We start from the raw sequence: 17,272 nt of genomic DNA, 5'->3' as shown, positions 1-17,272 counted from the left end.
AGGCAATGCCCGCCGTTGTCAGAAAATCCTTTCCGACCGAGAGAGAGAGAGAGAGAGAGAGAGAGAGAGAGAGAGAGAGAGAGAGAGAGAGAGAGAGAGAGAGAGAGAGAGAATTATGAAACGACCGAGAGAGCGCGGGGAGCTTCGGTTCTCTATTATTCGCCTCTTCACAAGGGTTAAATGCTCGTTACTCCCTAATAGCATCGTCCTTTCACGATCACTTTCGCCAAAAATCTTGCGCAATTCTGATCATGTAAATTAACAATTATATGTATATTTCGTAAGCAATATTTGTTTGTTTTTACTATTAGTTAGATATACAATCTCTCTTTCTTTTATAAAAAATAAAAATTGTCATATATTATACAAAATAATTGTAACACTCACGTAAGCTTTAAATTATTAAAAATTAAGTGAATTTAAACTAATTGTAAGCTTTAAACATTAATAAATGTATATAACAGATAATAAACTCTTAAAAATTTTAGTTAATTTCATGTTTTACTTTTTAAACGAGATGAATCGATGTCAAACATTTTCGCGATTTCAATTTTCCTAAACCATTTAGCCGTCAACTATTTGTTTTATCGAGGTCTGTGACAATATAATTAGCCGCGACAATATAATTTGACATCAAAGTCAATTAGGAGCGGTAAGACAAAAGTCATTCAACCGCGGACGAGAAGACGGAAGGTAAAGGCGGATCTCCTTTCTTTTCCCCGGAAAGACGGCTTTCTTCGATTATCATCTCCAGATTTGGTACGAACCCGAAGACATGCTCGTCGTCAGTAGACTCAAACGCAATTACAGTGAAACTTTTCTCGGAGAGAAACGAGACTAAGAATAGAACATATACGTACGAAACACGTACGCCCGTTAAACGCAGCCGAAATTTCTGAAATTACAGCAATTTCGGGCGCTAGTAATTGGCGATGCGTGTCTGATCGTCGCGATTCGCTTAGCGCCCACCATTGCGTTCAATCAATTATAGCTGATCGGAAAAAAAACGTGATCGGATTAGAGATACGCGTTAACCGTAAAGTAGTTAAATTATATCACGTACTAATTGCGCAAGATTCGTAATAAATTTGCAATTTACGGAAACGCTTAAGCGATTTCAGCATTTCGAGAAATTCTTAAACATTTTACACTCTTAAACATTTTTGTAAAATAATAATTATGTGTAATAATACATGTAATTTGTAAACGCAAAGAGTCACGTACAATGCAATGTGAATAATTTAATTAAAAATGCAAACATTAATCTGAAACAATCTAAAAACAATCTCGGTTTTGACGTTCGCGGATAAGATATATTCTGTTATTACTGAAATCTAATTAATATCAATCGAATCTAAAATTATCTTCGGTAAAAATTAACAAGCTATCTTTCTGTTTCTGATAAATGCATTTTTCCAAGGCAAAATCGAAGAAACACGTGTCTACTTAATAAATAAATCGTCGAAATGTTAACCGATTGCGCTTCCACGTGTCCACTTTATTTGAATCTGTCAGTTTTTTTTTTCCTGCAAACGAATTGCCTCTCCGAAAGATAAATTTAAAAAATATTGTGAATTATAAAAGGAATATTATTACGTGTGCAAATTCAGAGGTTTATTTAAAAAAAATAACCTCTAAGAAAAATTTATGAGACTAATAAAAAATACAATATATGTATTATTCATAGCTATAATTTAAGGCATGAGAAATTTTTCAATATATTTTTCAATTATTTTTCGATATTATTATCATGCTTCGAGATGCTTAACATAGTATTTATAACAAATTCACATAAGTATTTAATTAGAATATATCACTATCATAATTATGAAACATCATCATTGTAATAATTATAAAATGACATTAAACACAATGACACATATCAAAATAGCGTTATCGGAATGACCGAAAATACTCTCGATACTGTTCGATACGCATTCACGATGCATTCTACATTTCGCTAAAACGCAGACGAAAAAGTAGTTTTCGCAGGGCGGTGAATGCACCATGGATGGACGAATAAAAAGCCTCAAAAGCGCCGACACCCATCCATACTCTCCGTCTCGCTCGTTCTATGTATAAACGCAGAGTTGATTGCGCGCGTAAAGCTCTATACAAGCATTGCATTCTGCGCTTGCAGCAAAAGCTTATATCTCACCGAAAAACGATTTGATCGTAACGTGTCGGGATGACAGCCAATAATATAGATTTTATTCTTTCAACGTTTTCATAACTCGTTGCCATAAGCGTGTCTATATAAATTCTTGTCGTTAATAATAAGCGAATAAATAACGACAGTTGCGGAAAGATTTTTGTTACATTTTACATTTTTGTGTAGCAATCAAGATATCTGAGAAATGTAATATCTAATAAAGTATTTGCATAAAAATATAGCTCCATTACATTTCTACTTTGTAATGTCAGCATATTGCCGTCACAAATTATTTCAACGACAAAATTGTTAAGAATGCTAGGCGAATAGGTAATATACCATCGTATATTTATTAAAACAATTCTATATAAACATGTCAGCTTAAAAGTTCCTGGCCAAGAATCAAAAATTTATTCGAAGCTCTATAGTTTCTCTCTTCCTCTCTTTTTCTCCAAGCAATAACATTTGATCTCACAATTCCAGCCGATATTTTAGCCTCATGACGAATTACAGAAATAAAGCTACATGATATAGAGAATGATAATAATGATAATAATGTGCTAATGACCGCGATATTGAATTTCATGAAATTTGGCAGAGGGATATAAAATCATCTATCATATTTCTATCACATTCCAGCGGCACTTGCCAAATGTAACGCGAGTACCAGAAATGCGTATTTCTCATTCAATACATTTTACGGTGTTGTGTGTCTTTCGCAAAGTTTCTTGTATAATAAATATTATAGTGATTTTTTTCGAAACGTTTCTCCTCGTGTTGAATCATCGAAACATATAAACTTATTAATGGACATACGTTAATTGCATAATTAATTGGATACACGTTATTTACGATGATTTTGAATACGGCAAACAATATTTGTGCGATGATGCAGAGTAATATATCAAAGATAATACCGTTTTTCCCAATGTCCTCCTTCGCGCGCGATTTCAATAAATATATGCAAATAATTACTTCGACGATGAGATTTCCAATTTTACGCGCAAAAGAATGAGGACGACACATGTTATTTTCGGCCCACTTGTATCGAATAAGTCAGCCTTACGAATGTATAATGAACGTGAGTCACCGACGATCATTAAGGTAAGATAATTGTTACATGCGGATAATCGTTATTTAAATGGCACACATACATTTTTATCTATTTTACCCATCCGGAGGAAATCTCGCGCGTGATAGAAAGTATGTTTTTATTATTTAAAAAAAATAAATAAATAAAACATATTCTTTCAGAAAATTAATACAGAATCTTATCTCGAAAATGGTTTCAGAATCAGAAGAAAAAAAAGCAAAATATATCGTAAACTAATTTATTCTTCGTAAATGTCGAAAGATCAATAGCTTTTCGATTTTATCACGAGTTAACGAATAATTCCGATGCACCCAAGATCCCATCGCGGTTATCCAAAAATATATTTTTAAGAAACACCATGAATGATGTTGATTATCATTTTTCATACGTAAAAGGAACTGTCGCGAGTCTGTCTGAGAGCCATCCGTGACAGTTACGCTGATGTAAGCAAACAGTACCTAGAATCGCGCGCGCAAAACATTGCTCGTCGTATAATGTAGCAGTCTTCCATGTTCGAGTCCGACGACACCGCAGAGACAACTGGATTCCGTTCTGCGGCCACTAGTCCTCTACTCGTCCGACCGCTTAATAAAGCCTCTTCCCTACCTCCCACCCCTCTCTCTCTCTCTCTCTCTCTCTCTCTCTCTTATGTGTGTTGTGTATTATAAACGCTCTCGTACAAGTAGCACCGTTATTCGCCGCCTCGTGGGATTACGCTCGCGCGTGTACACGCGCCGCCATACATATAGCATATTACTGCGTTGGTAATGCGTTTACGTTGGCGTATATACAATATGCGTGCAATAATGTATGTATATCTTGTGCTCTCCCAACACGTGGTCGTAGGAATGGCACACGCATTCGTATACGCAGGGATGGTGTACGATAATCATCCCCGATCTACGACGGAACAAACGGCGTGGTAGCGATTGTATTATCTTTCCTATATGCAACTGGGACAACGGAAGAAACAATGGCGTTTGTAATTTTTGGAAAGAGGGCAAAAAACTAGAACTGAATCTATTATTCCTTGAGCGTACTCCGAAAAGCGGTTTTTGGACGATTAAAGCGAATTACAATGAAATAAAAAAAAAACGTAAGCATTGTCAACAATGATATTTCGGTTTAAAGTGTTTTAAAAAATTTTAATAAGTTTAGAGATTTTTTTATACACTAAAGAAACATTAAAATTTAAGGTAATTATTTATTTTAAAAGGACACGTATTCAATGATTTTGACTTTAATATATGTATGTTGTAGAGACGTAAGCGTACTAATTAACATATGAGAATTTATCTATATAAATATTAATTAATAATTGCATTTGAATAAAATTTATTAGATTAAGCGCAGGCTACAATTTTAATATAAGAAAAGGGTGAACTACTGCCATTTTTGCAGCACACTTCGCCGACTGTTGCATGTATTCACGTATTAATAGAATTGCGCACACCATAAATAAGCGCAAGCTTCCGGTTTAACGTGCTCATGAAAAGTTAAACGAAGCGTTCGTGAAAAGCTCTTTTTACCATCTCCGGGATGTGATGCGTTATAAATATAAAAAAAGACACAGGTTTAATATTAATCTTTCTTTAACACAACTACACCGCTTATTTTCAACCAAAACAAAACGCTCTTATCGAGCGTATTATACTGATTACAGATCGATATATTTTGGTGTGTGTTTAATCATTTATATATATATATATATATATATATATATATTTAAAAAATAAATAAAAAAAATGTAAACCGTAATTTTTATATACTTTTTGAACAATCAAATATAGAATCTGTGAATTACGTGTAATTACGTGTAATTCACAGATTAAATAACGTATTCGTTTAAGTGTGAATCGATCAATCTCGCTATAATTATATTATTGATGACTTGTGACCTTTCGCCATGATTATAAATAATACAGCACACGAGAGTTTTTGTCTTTGAAGTCGTATTAATATGATTCTTGAAATATTTTTGTGAACTTTGTTGTTTGTATAACGCGATTTCTCACCCTTATTCCTTTTATATTTCTCTGTCTCTTTTCCTATTTACATCATAATACATACATACGTATGCCGATTCTAAAAGTCTAAAATTGAATTTAAGATTGTATAGAGTCGTGTATTTGTGGCAAATCAAATGGAAACAAAGGCATCGCAGCTACTACTGAACGTTTCGAAAATTACGACTTGTTTGCAGTTATTGCGCACTCGAGCAATCTACTTTCCCTCTCTTTCCAGATGCATTTCGCATGTAATTTAAAAACTTGTTTACCAAAATTGCCAACGTCGCGCTTCAAGAAATAATATTCGATTTTCTGATATACCCAAGGTAATAACCCGAGAAAAACATTTTATAATGAACTTTCTACTCGGCCGCGCGATATGTCGAAATTGACATTACAGATTACAAGCATCATACAATTTAGGTCGTGAAATATATTTTCTATAAACTATAATGGAAATGAATGAAAACTCTGGATGACAATTTTATTCGTACGAATCTCTGTTATATGTACATGATGTAAATTTTTAGAGTAAATCGTATTAATTTGTAAATGGATTTCAGTTAATGACATAAAAGAGCTATTGATTACTATGAATAAAACTAGCTTTACGCGCTGACGTAAAATATTGGGTTTAATTCAATCTTGCATATCAATTGAAAAGAAGCATGACGTGCTTTATAACATGTAACATTTTTAAAAAATTGCATTCAGAGCTACGCGACGACGCCATGAATTTCGCGAAGTTGACGATCGAACGTTCTGATTAATGACTGTCGGGAGACTCGCGGAGAACCACTACAATTAAGCTTCGTATTTCGGATAGCGAGCTGAGCTTCGACCGCGTACACACACCTCCGAGTGTATATGTGTGTGGTAGATTAATTAATTAAATTTACCGTTTAACGTAACAGTCCGCGAATTTAATTACTTCAATAGCAGTGGAATAAAATTTTGGTATGATCATGCGATAACGCTTTTTTAGCATGCGATATAAACGCAAGCAATTATCTAAATTGCTTTCAGGTAGAGACATTACGATTCCCTCGCTATGGCTCATTTGTCGTCACTAACAATTAATCCTTCTTATTGAGCAATTCACATTTAAAACACGCGCGTAAGTATACTATAAATCTGATTCGGCTCGTAAAGCGGCTTGATGGGATCGATATCGGCTCATATTTTATTGCAGATTGAATATATGCTTTAAACATCCCGTTAATATTATTAAAATGTGCATATAAATAATATTCCATTATTTGCCGTTATCTGAATTTCTGTTTAACGCACAATATACAAATTTTCCTAATCCAATTAAGCGTATAAATGTTTAATCGAATCAAAATCGAAGCAAAAATTTGATGAAAAGCTATTATAGACTCTGCAGTTTTTGTATCAAATTTTAACAATTAAATTAAAAAGATTAAAAACTTTAATTTAACTAATCTTTCTTTAAAAAAAATACAAAAAATATTCGGATATGTAGATGATATAGATATTTTTGCAAATTCTTTCAATCAACATATGAAATTATCATGCATTTACACAGGATACAGGAGATCCGAGATGCTTTTAAACTAATTATTTGACCCTAATCAACAACGTCAACTGCGGTTTCGAAAATGCGCGCACGCGTGACATACTTCAGAACTTGTTTCTCGAGAACATACTTGTTTCTCAAGAAGTGCTCGAGGCAAAAGAACATTTCGGAACTTCGTATCCAAAGAAGAGAAGCAACTTTGTTGTCAAACGAGATCAATGAATATCGCAATCAAAATAAGAATTAAAAATTTTACGTTTTATAGCTCACGAGATTTCTCACAAAGCAAATAAACAACTGTACATTTTTTTATGCAATTTTAATATTAATTTAATAAAAATATTAATTTTAAAATAAATTCAATCTTTGAGATTTATATTATAGTATAGAAATATTTTTAATAATTTTTATATAGTACTATATATATTTTTAATAGTGAAAGGTTTTTTCTTATATTTTTTGAAAAATACTCAAATTAAAATTGTATTATTTTTCACTTTTCAAAAATAAATTGTAAAAAGAATATTAATACAAAAAAATTGTGCAAATTAAAAACTTGCACATTGATTCATCATTTTATTTCTAAACAGCAAAAAAAATGATAAAACCATTAAAGAATTGCATAGCAATTAATAATATACTTATTGTTACAGTTTAGTATATATTTAATATATATATCTAGACAAATTTCTGATCCGCTAGTTTCTAAGAACAGACATAAACATAATCGGATCGACAATAGCGCGAAACTTTAAAAATTCGTTATCAGTATCTATAAAGCCGATAAAATTGAAAACAGACTGTGTGAAAAATTTTTGATCTCGCGAGGGCAATCTCTTTCTGCTTTTATCGCCAAGTGCGCTGTTTAGTTCACTGTTTCTCAGTTACACTCTCGTTTCACCGGCGGAAACGCCGGAAGGTGTTTCTTGTTCCTTCATATAATTCAACAAACTATGCGAGAGGGGCAACATTTTTCGCGTCTTGCTGTGTTTACAACCCTAGATTACAGGCATAAATTAAATTTGCGAGTGTTCGCCGCGATCAAACTAGCGTAGTGCTTCTCTTAATCTAGCGGCAATGATGAAAATTGAAAAAGCTATTCTCCCTATACCTGCCGAGAGAAGATAAATTGTATGTTTATCGGCGCGACAAATCGACTTCGAAGCTATCCATCAAGTAGAGACTATCAATTTGAAATAGTATAAAGTATACAGTCATGCTCTCGTCTTACATATCTAACATCTATATACTGTAACAGTTTACCAACGTTGTAACTCGTTAATTGAGACATGTATCCAACAAAAATTTGATGAGACACTATCTCTTGAAAAGAGAAATAAAAGAACTTTATGCTGTATTAGATATTCTGATAAATTAATCCAAAATCAAACTTTTGTTCAACCAATACTACAAATCACATAAATATTCGTTTACTAAAATTCAATTAAATTGTATAATACAAAGTAGTACAATGTGATTTTTACTCACAATTCACCGTCATCGCGCAGAAAAGTCAAAAGATGATACTCGATAATACATACCTGCAACACAAAGAGTAACATATAATTAAAAACATATAATATTGAATTAAAATTATTATTAAAATAATATTAAAATTATATATTTTTCATAGCAAGCTTTTTTACAGTAAATAAATTTTTTAACAGTTTTATTAATAGTTTTGTGTGGGCACGTCGTGTAAAATATATTCGTATCGAGACAAATTTATATTCGTTTGTGCGTCGTGAGTGTTGCTTTAAAGGTAAAGGGTTAAAGGTAAGAATATATATGAATCACAGGAGACAATCGTGTAATTTATGCATAGCGATGGATTCGCTGCATAAATTGCGGGAGAAATTTTAATTCTAGCTAAATCGGTCTTGCAGAATATCCACGCCTCGTTCGCATAGCATCACGATTCACGCCTCCGTGCGACACACATGCGACAAAATCGACCGAGATACAAAGCCAGAAAAGCAACCCATCCTTATACGAGCGCTCGCGAATGCGTGAGTCCGACACTGCAGTTGCAGCTGCAATGCCGTTCTAAACCCGGAGGTGGTGGGAATGTGGGAAATGCGTTTCCCAGACATACGGCGCTATATAATGCGTAAAATTTTCTACAATCTTCATAAGCTAACAATAAGCGTTCCATATTTTAATAAAAGAGTTAGTTTTATATTAGAATATACCGGTGAGATTTTCATAAAATTCAATTGTCTGAAATTCGTTAAAAAACAAATATGTAAAAATGTATAAAAATATAATCTGTTTCAAATTAATCTTTTAGAGTTTTATCTAGAGCATTATTTAACTTAAAATTGTGTTTACATTCGATTCGATCAAATTACGACAATTAAAGTCGTTCTCCGATCGATTTTTCCTACCTTTTACATTCGTGACATAACTTTCATCCAAGAAGAACGAATTAAGGAAGAATTAAAAAGTCGGAACAATAGAATACCCTTATAATTCGCGGTTCGAAAGAGCTAATCTCTTTCTTGACGAACAGAGTAATCCTGTCGGCTGACTTCGACGCACTCTGCAGTTAACGTGCCGCGATAAAAGATAATTGCGGCGACCCCGATTCCGCTTTCTCCCATTATGTCCCGGGGCGATCGCAACCTCCCGCACAAGTTTCGATCGCCTTCCACCCCGACCAACAACGACGACGACCGGATATTCGGTGATTCTACGCGCGCGCATGATCGTGGGATCGCCGAGAAGTTGGCGGATCGCCAAAAGCGCCCGATCGCGAGGAGAGAGAAAGGAGGAAGGAGACTGACTTTCGACTTCCGCTGGGAAGAAGATTCCCTCTCGTTGTCCTCCGTTATCGCCCCCTTCTCATCTCTCATACACGTATACTCTCCTTTTGTATTTTCCTTTTCTATAAAATAATTTATCCTTATATCTCTTCGCAATTTCTCCTTTATGCCTCTTTTGTATCTTAAAAAATAGACTTGTGCGTTGAAGTTGTTCCATGGAATAAGTTTGAATTATTCATATAGATGAATTGAGTCGTTGAACAATTGATATTATGTTTTCATAATTGACACGTAATATAATAGATTATATTATATTACACGCAATTATATGCAATGCGCTATTACGCACAAATTTATTTCTTTACATATACGATATGTCATCGGTTTTTATTCATCAAACTATATTGTTATCATTACGTTATCATAAGAATATTTAATGTCGCAGTGTCTTCGTTACTTATGCTGACGGAGCTCGGCCAGGCGAGAATAATAAATTGATTTCTCCCTCTTTTCTTTTCCGTCCTTCGTTAGGCGCGCTGCTTTTTTTAGCCCTGAAAACGTGCCAAGGCAGAACGAGAAAGAAAGGGCGAGGGCGAGGGAGGGACATGTAGAGAAGGTGCTAGAGAAGAAAGAAGATATGAGCTCAAAGACCTTGGTAGGTAGTGTACGAGTGACGATGAATGGCGAATGCGTTTAAAGTTTAAAGTAAAGTCGCGAGAAAAAATATCGGAGTGGTAGGGCGCGTCATCCTGGCGCCTGGCGTGAGCAAATACGTGACGCTGTCAAGTGGGATGATGTCTTATATATGCCATCTCACGACAGATCGTCCGCGTATTCCTCGATACTTCGCGTGATTTCTTGTGCATTCATGTTATGATAACAACAAATATATACAATAAAGATATATGTGATCAAAATAATTAAATAAACTATATAAAAGTTACTTCCAATAGAAAATTAATTAAATCTATAATAATAAATATAGCATCTGTGTGTTTTCAATGACGTCATTATCATTAATTTTGTTACGCAGAAACATCTCGTGGAGTACCGGCTTTGTTGAAACATAAATCTCTCTATCTCTCTCGGGGAATTGACTAGAACCGTGACAAAATCGCTAAAATTGTCGGAATGCTAGCATTCCGCTCCGGTTTTACGTAACGCGATAGCAACAATGCCCCCAACAAGTTGCGCCACGAGTGCGTGCATGCAGAATTTGACGGAAATAGAATGCGCAATTGGTGCCGCTCGCATTGCATAATGACGTCGCCGTCGATCAGTCGACTTCGAAGAGGAGAAGGAAAGAATATTCCGTACAGGTAAATCAGCTTTCACTCGAAATGTCTTTGTCGAGATATATACGAGCCCAACGACGATCGTATGGAAGAAGCTTATCCATCTTGTGCGAGATACGCATAAAGTAGACAAGATATGACGCGCGATGCGCCAGTCTCTCTCGCGATCGATACGTGGCTTTCTCGACGTTGCAATGTTATAAACCGCACACCGTGTAAATTCAATTGCGTGTTGGAGCAATGCGGAGCAAAGAAGAGCCTTTCCGGAAGATATTTCTAGACGCATTCTCCAGTCATTGCATTGATCCGATGCACATTCGCGTTCGTTTCAATGGAGTAAAACATTTAATGCACGTCAGATTTCTGTAGGTACCGTTTCGAATGATTTCAAGATTTCTCTCACAACTCTCTCCCAAATTCCCTACGCATTGTTATTTCTATATACATATACATATAATGAATAATATAATTATTATCAATTCAATAAATAAGCTTGGAAAATTTACGAAAAATATGATCGTAATTAAAATAAAATTATTAAATTTCTGATCGAAAAATAAGAAACACACGAAGCATGGAATGAATTGAATATGAAAGAAGAGTCATAAAAGATAACACTTGCACTTTGGAAGGTATCGTCGTCACGTACTGTCGTAAATCAATGTTATCCGGCTTGCTACACGATCGTACGAACGGAAACGCAAAGAGTAGCAAGAATTAAAATTCGACTAGAGTAATCTTCCGAGGCAGAGGCCTTTTGCGGAAATATTAATCTTGATGGCGCGCAATCATGCGTGCCGTCATAACATTAAATAAGTGCGAAAACGTCGCTGAGTCGTCAAAAAAAAAAAAAATTAAATTAATGAAAAAGAAATAAAAAGAGAAAAATATGTGTAATGCAGATAATATTCGCTCGAGCTCAATAAAACAGCGCGAATTATGCAAAGGATATGAATTTGGGCGAATTATAATGGATTCCGCGAGGAATCGCTAATGTCATCAGCTTTAGAAAAGCCATGCGATCATCGAGAGAATTTTTCTTCGCTTGAGGCGAGGTGTCAAAGTGACACTTCCGTCAATTTATCGAAATTTCGACAAACAACTAATTCCAATTCATTACGTAACGATACGACGATATTATGAAAGAAAGAGAAAATTGCGCGAGAAGAGATAATAACCTTTTTTGTCTCAAAATAAATCGGTGATTACGCGGAAAATACTTTTGCATATTTGAACAGTTTGTATAGCAGTTATTCGCTTTTACACGCATAACAATTCTTTCGTATTTGCATATCTTGTATGCGCGAAGGAAGTCTTGAAGAGAACGTTTCGGAAGGCTAAACGGGAAATTTATTATGGCTGTGTGCAAAAGTAAGGTCGCGTATACGCCATACACCGAAAAGCTCATAAAACGGTATAAAACTCGCGCAGGAATTTAATATGGTTTTTCCGGTAATTTATTGATATACAAATTATATGTGACAGTAAAAATTATGGTATCGCTTAGCTTGGGCAAACGCGTTTACACATGCTTGGAAAAAATTCAATGCGTTGCTCTATTATCATGTATGTAGAAATTATTCATAAGACCTTTTTCTATTTAATATGGAATGTCAGAATAATCAAAAGAAACGATAGTAATTTCTGATGAATTCAATTTTGGGAGCTAATGCTTTTATCACACATGATATAGTACGCGATGGAAAGCTTACCGAATGTTTGTCGTTAATATATATATTTGGGATATAGTCGTTAATTATCTCCACGTGACAATAGATAAAGTTGCGAATAGAAAGTTCGGCGGATAGTCCGGGATCGATTTTCCGATACTCCATTATGCATAGTTGCTCGCTTGTGATTTTATTCCAAACGTCCTTGTATATTGTTATACGCGCGCGGCCTTAATTGAAGTACTTCTGGTGTTCTCGCGGCTTATTGTTACAACAGCCACCTTGTATTTGCATAGTCGAATAAAGGAGCAACCTTTAGCGCTTCTTGCACGGTTTTCGCAAATTGTAATGTTTCGTTTGTAACCAGTCCTGATTTTCCTTCTTTGTGCTCGTCAAATCAGGTTCATTAGCATTTCAAGCTCGTTTGCTTTTTGTCGCCGTATTTCGTTTTACAAATTCTATATCCCGCATATTATTTGCAAATATGAACTTAAGCTCGCCTCTGTTTTCAAGCTAGTTTTAAAAAATCGATGTATTATAATAATAAAAATATATTTCTTGATTATATAGGTATAAGAAACCACACATCAATAAATCAGATTTAATCTTCGCGATAGAAGACTCTCAAGAGACAGCAATGAAATACGCGCAGAAAATCGAAATTCCTGCTGGATCAACAACGGGCTTCCTTCGTTCCGGAATCCACTGGTTTGTTTTATTCGGCTAAATTCTCCGATTGATTCACACCGATTCTCTTCTACAGACTTCATTAAGAACATTTCATCGGTGAGATGTGCGTAGTACACGTGAAGAGAAAGGAGAGAAACAATCAAACTGTAAATCGTTAAGCCGCGTGATTAAGAAACTGATGTGCGGACTATTTACCAAGTTTAGATGAAGTAATTATCGAACGTCGGATTGCGCCTTTAAGAGCGTATTTGAAATTAATTGAGCATGTCCGCGAATATCGTGTAATAAATCTATGAGAAAAGGAGAATTTAATAATTCTCCTTTTCTCATAGATTTATTCTAAGACTTATAAGAGCTTCATTTTTAATATAAACATTAATTTAGCATTATTAATTTTATTTTAACCAACTCCAATTCACACGAAGACAAAACTGAAAAATATGCGTACGCAATTCTGTATAAGTAACAAAAAATATTGTATAAATTAAACCCTCTTTCTCTTTTCTCTTCTTAATTAATCTGCGTGCAGAAAAATACTTGCGTAACATCATTCTTTGCACAGACAAGTCCCAAAATATTATATATGTTTCGCTTGCGAATGAGCTATGTAGTGAGAAAATTTAACTTTTGTTCCCCGAAGATAAACGGAAGTTGGCAAAAAGTTTTGCGTTGGTATATGTTTACCAACATGTTATATAAAAAAAATCACGGGTAAATAACAAAAAGCACGGGTAGATTCCAGACGATCGGGGACCCAGACATTCTCTACGAGTTCGCAGATACGAAATTGCTAAGCGTTATAAATAAGACGGACTCGGACGGCGGCCTTGTCCGCGACGAATTTAAACGTGGGCGGTTGCATTTTATTTGCACGGCAGAAGGAAACGATCGACGATAATAAATGGCGCGCTAAAAATATTAGCGTTATTTGAACAGAGAGAGATCGCCTCGCGATCGGTTCCGAAAAATTTCTCGCCACGGCTGAATTGTTTCTGCACGTGTTCTCGGCTTTAGTTGACTTACTCCCCCGGATACTTGACATTCTTTTCCAGAACAGCTATGTAAAACAGTACGAAATTTACTTGCGTGATATCTTACACGCGAAAAAAGATCTTCACACAAATCGTATAAAAATTATTAAACCGACATTAACTATTGCTGAATTTAAGTAGAGCATTTCTGCATTTTATACAGACAATTTTTTACTGCGTGTCATTAGCCAACATCAAACACGAGACATTTTATATTCACTGCTCGAGGATCTGTCAGGCGGATTAAAGCTCAAAGGATGTTCTTCCGTTTCCTATCACATCCTCCTCCTTCTCTCATTTTTTTTCTTTCTCTCTTACTTTCCGCCAAGGAAACCGTTACGTTCCTCAAAGCGATCGACGTGGCGGGCGGACAGGTACCTCATCCGCAGGTAATACATAACAGAAAGGTGGGACGGTATCACGATGCAGTCACGTACACGGGAGAATAAAGACGCGGCGTTTTCAAGATGCGCGAGAGCATACATCCGTAGCTCGGAAGACGAAGATATCATACGCAGGATAAAAAAATCGCATGACGGATGGGCGGATGTTACTCCTTTCTTTCTACTCACGCTCTCTCTCCTTTTGTAGTCGCCTTTCATATTTTCGCGACTCGCCTCCACATGATGTTGACGCATTAATCGTTTTGCGAAAGTATACTATATGACGATTAAATCGCAGCATATGGAAAGCAATAAATATATTTTTAAAAGAGACGTGATATATTTTTATATTAAGAAAAATGAGAAGAGAGCGCGCGATAAGAGTAAGAAGCACAAACGTGAGAAAATATTTGAATAGTGTCGTATATTGATACATCTCGACATCATCGGAGTAAAAGAAACGGAAGAATATTTATCGTCGCATAACAAGGAAGAGTTATTCCGCTGCCGGAAAACGCGCGGCCCAATATACTTAACCGCCGTATACGGAATTCGTTATAAAAGATGGCCCAATTCCAAGAAATCCTCTTCGCCAATTCGGAGCAATGAAATTTTCGCCGCATCCGACAAATAGTTCGAGAAGTAGGCGAACTCTTTACCGAGAAGGTATGCGCAGGAACATTTTATCGGCGCGCTGCCCGATGTTCTGCAGCTCTAACATCGTCTGGCACGCATTACGATCTTTTTTACACGACTTTATGCGAACGAGCGAGACTACGAATTTACCAGCAATGTATGTTTCACAAAGAGAAAAAAACTATATCTGGCAGCGATATCCTACTGACATCTTAATCCTGGAATAGTCGTGCCAACATAAGTGTTCGCATGGCGTTTTCGGGACGCCACAAACTTTAAGCTTTTATATCTCAGAAAATATTTCTTTCGCATCAAATCAATTCTTGATAATTCGATAAGCAATTTTTAATCGTTCGCAACGTAATAGCAATTTCATATAAATGTAGAGATACATTGAATTATATATTTGATCTTGTTATAAGTTCTAGACTTAGCTCGTCCCTAGATAGACTTTGTGTAAAATCAACGTGAATGTCAAATTCGCGAAAAATTCGTCGAACTGCATGCTCTGGTGCCGCTCCAAGAATTTTATATTCCCTAATTCAGAAATGCATGAATTTTTTCCAGGGAAGCGCTACGCGAGGGACGCATTTTTAATCACGGTCATCGTTCGTTCCTCCGTTTGTCTCGCAAAATTACAACCCAATTGCCGTGGAAGGTTGCTGGCAGCGTTACGAAGGCGCCTGCGAACTATTTTCCCCGTGGAAACTCGCCAAAAGTTGACTCGACACACTTCGCGAACTGACCGACGAGGAATTCGGCGAAGAGAGCAGCGAATGTTGAGATCATCGTTCACGTCCATCGCTGATATGTAGCGATATTAGCGCAACTAAATTAAATTTCTCTAAAAAGTTTGATCTTTAATTCTGTCTATGATTTTTCATCAAGTACCTAAACGAGCTGTCGGTTATTTGACGTAAATTTTAAGCAGCGCACATTATTCGTGATTCAACGTGATATATAATATTGCTAATACGTTAATATGTTAAATATGTTGAAAATATAAATTTCCAAGTTTATATAAATTGAGTAAAAAATAAAATAAAATAAAAAATGAGTCAGCCGATGATAGAAAGAGATATAATAAATTTGACGTTTCATATACCTATGTATACTTTACAAAGAACCGTTTAATCTAAAAATGGATGAAATCATTCGGTATTCCGTTCCAGTCGATCTGCGACACATTGAATGGAAAAGGGCTGAGGCCAAAGGATAGATTCAATGATCGAAGGGAAAGCTTTGATCTGCACTATTGAAGATGCGTGAGATGCGCTTTTCAAAGGTTGTGGCCAATGAATCTCCTGAATATTCAACGGAAGAGTTGCGTATCTATTTCAATTGCATCCAATTTCGTATAAATTTTTTATATCGTTTCGCGTTTTTGTTTATAGTTTCTAAATATTATTTAATATATATAAAATGTTCCTAGTCTAATAGCATTCAATTGTAAAATGATATGATATTTCTAAATTATAACGAAATAAATATAATTCAGAATATTGTTTGCATTTTGCTTTTATTCCTAATATGGCGCTCTGATCTAGGAATTTTGTTCATACTGGAAATCACGAAAAATCTTTATACTTCACATTAATCATCGCGATGGCACGCCAATCCATTTCTTTTGAAGTGACAGTTGCCCAAAATCTGGTATATAATAATAAACAGTTCGTATACTTCATATCATATATCTTCAAAATTATAGATAACTATATTAATTCTGATAAAAATCGTGCAGAATTATTAATTATTTATTAATTAATAAAAGATTATTAATATAATAAAAATGTTAATTTTAATATAAAATTTACATGATATTTTGTTTTTTAGATGTTACGCGCGCGATGTTATTTTGATCGACCAACTAGATGTATCAAATTAATTGAAGACTCTCGCTTAGTTGAAATTAACGCAAGGTTGTCTCGACAAACAGGAAATCGTGGCAACTAAGGAGCTGCTGTGGCATTCGAAACAACGAAGGCGAAATTGCGATGATGAATGAGCG

The 17,272-nt window shown here is 35.2% G+C and overlaps 2 protein-coding genes across 17 annotated transcripts in view; one reads left to right on the top strand and one right to left on the bottom strand.

The window, feature by feature from the left end:
- LOC145938405 (phosphatase and actin regulator 2) overlaps nucleotides 1-17,272 on the bottom strand; it is a 279,201-nt gene that overhangs the window by 197,955 nt on the left and 63,974 nt on the right. Inside the window, exon 1 of one of the 16 annotated variants that reach the window (XM_083041999.1) lies at nucleotides 8,283-8,316. The exons of the other annotated variants lie outside the window; for them this stretch is intronic. Within the exon in view, the coding sequence (XP_082898125.1) occupies nucleotides 8,283-8,295 (13 nt within the window). The 5' untranslated portion in view covers nucleotides 8,296-8,316. Of the gene's footprint in view, nucleotides 1-8,282; nucleotides 8,317-17,272 lie in introns of those variants that run through there. 16 annotated transcript variants of the gene reach the window in all.
- On the top strand, nucleotides 10,006-16,207 carry LOC145938408 (uncharacterized). Its single transcript, XM_083042000.1, has 3 exons — nucleotides 10,006-10,878; nucleotides 13,095-13,232; nucleotides 15,832-16,207. The coding sequence occupies exons 1-3, from the start codon at nucleotides 10,790-10,792 to the stop codon at nucleotides 16,007-16,009; spliced, it is 405 nt and encodes a 134-aa protein (XP_082898126.1). The 5' UTR covers nucleotides 10,006-10,789; the 3' UTR covers nucleotides 16,010-16,207.

This window comes from Prenolepis imparis, unplaced genomic scaffold, assembly GCF_030444845.1.
Source record: "Prenolepis imparis isolate NDT839.2.m4 unplaced genomic scaffold, iyPreImpa1.0 SCAF_7, whole genome shotgun sequence".
In the NCBI taxonomy this organism is placed as follows: Eukaryota; Metazoa; Arthropoda; class Insecta; order Hymenoptera; family Formicidae; genus Prenolepis; species Prenolepis imparis.
Note: the sequence above shows the minus strand (reverse complement) of the source record. Positions and strands in the feature narration are given on the sequence as shown.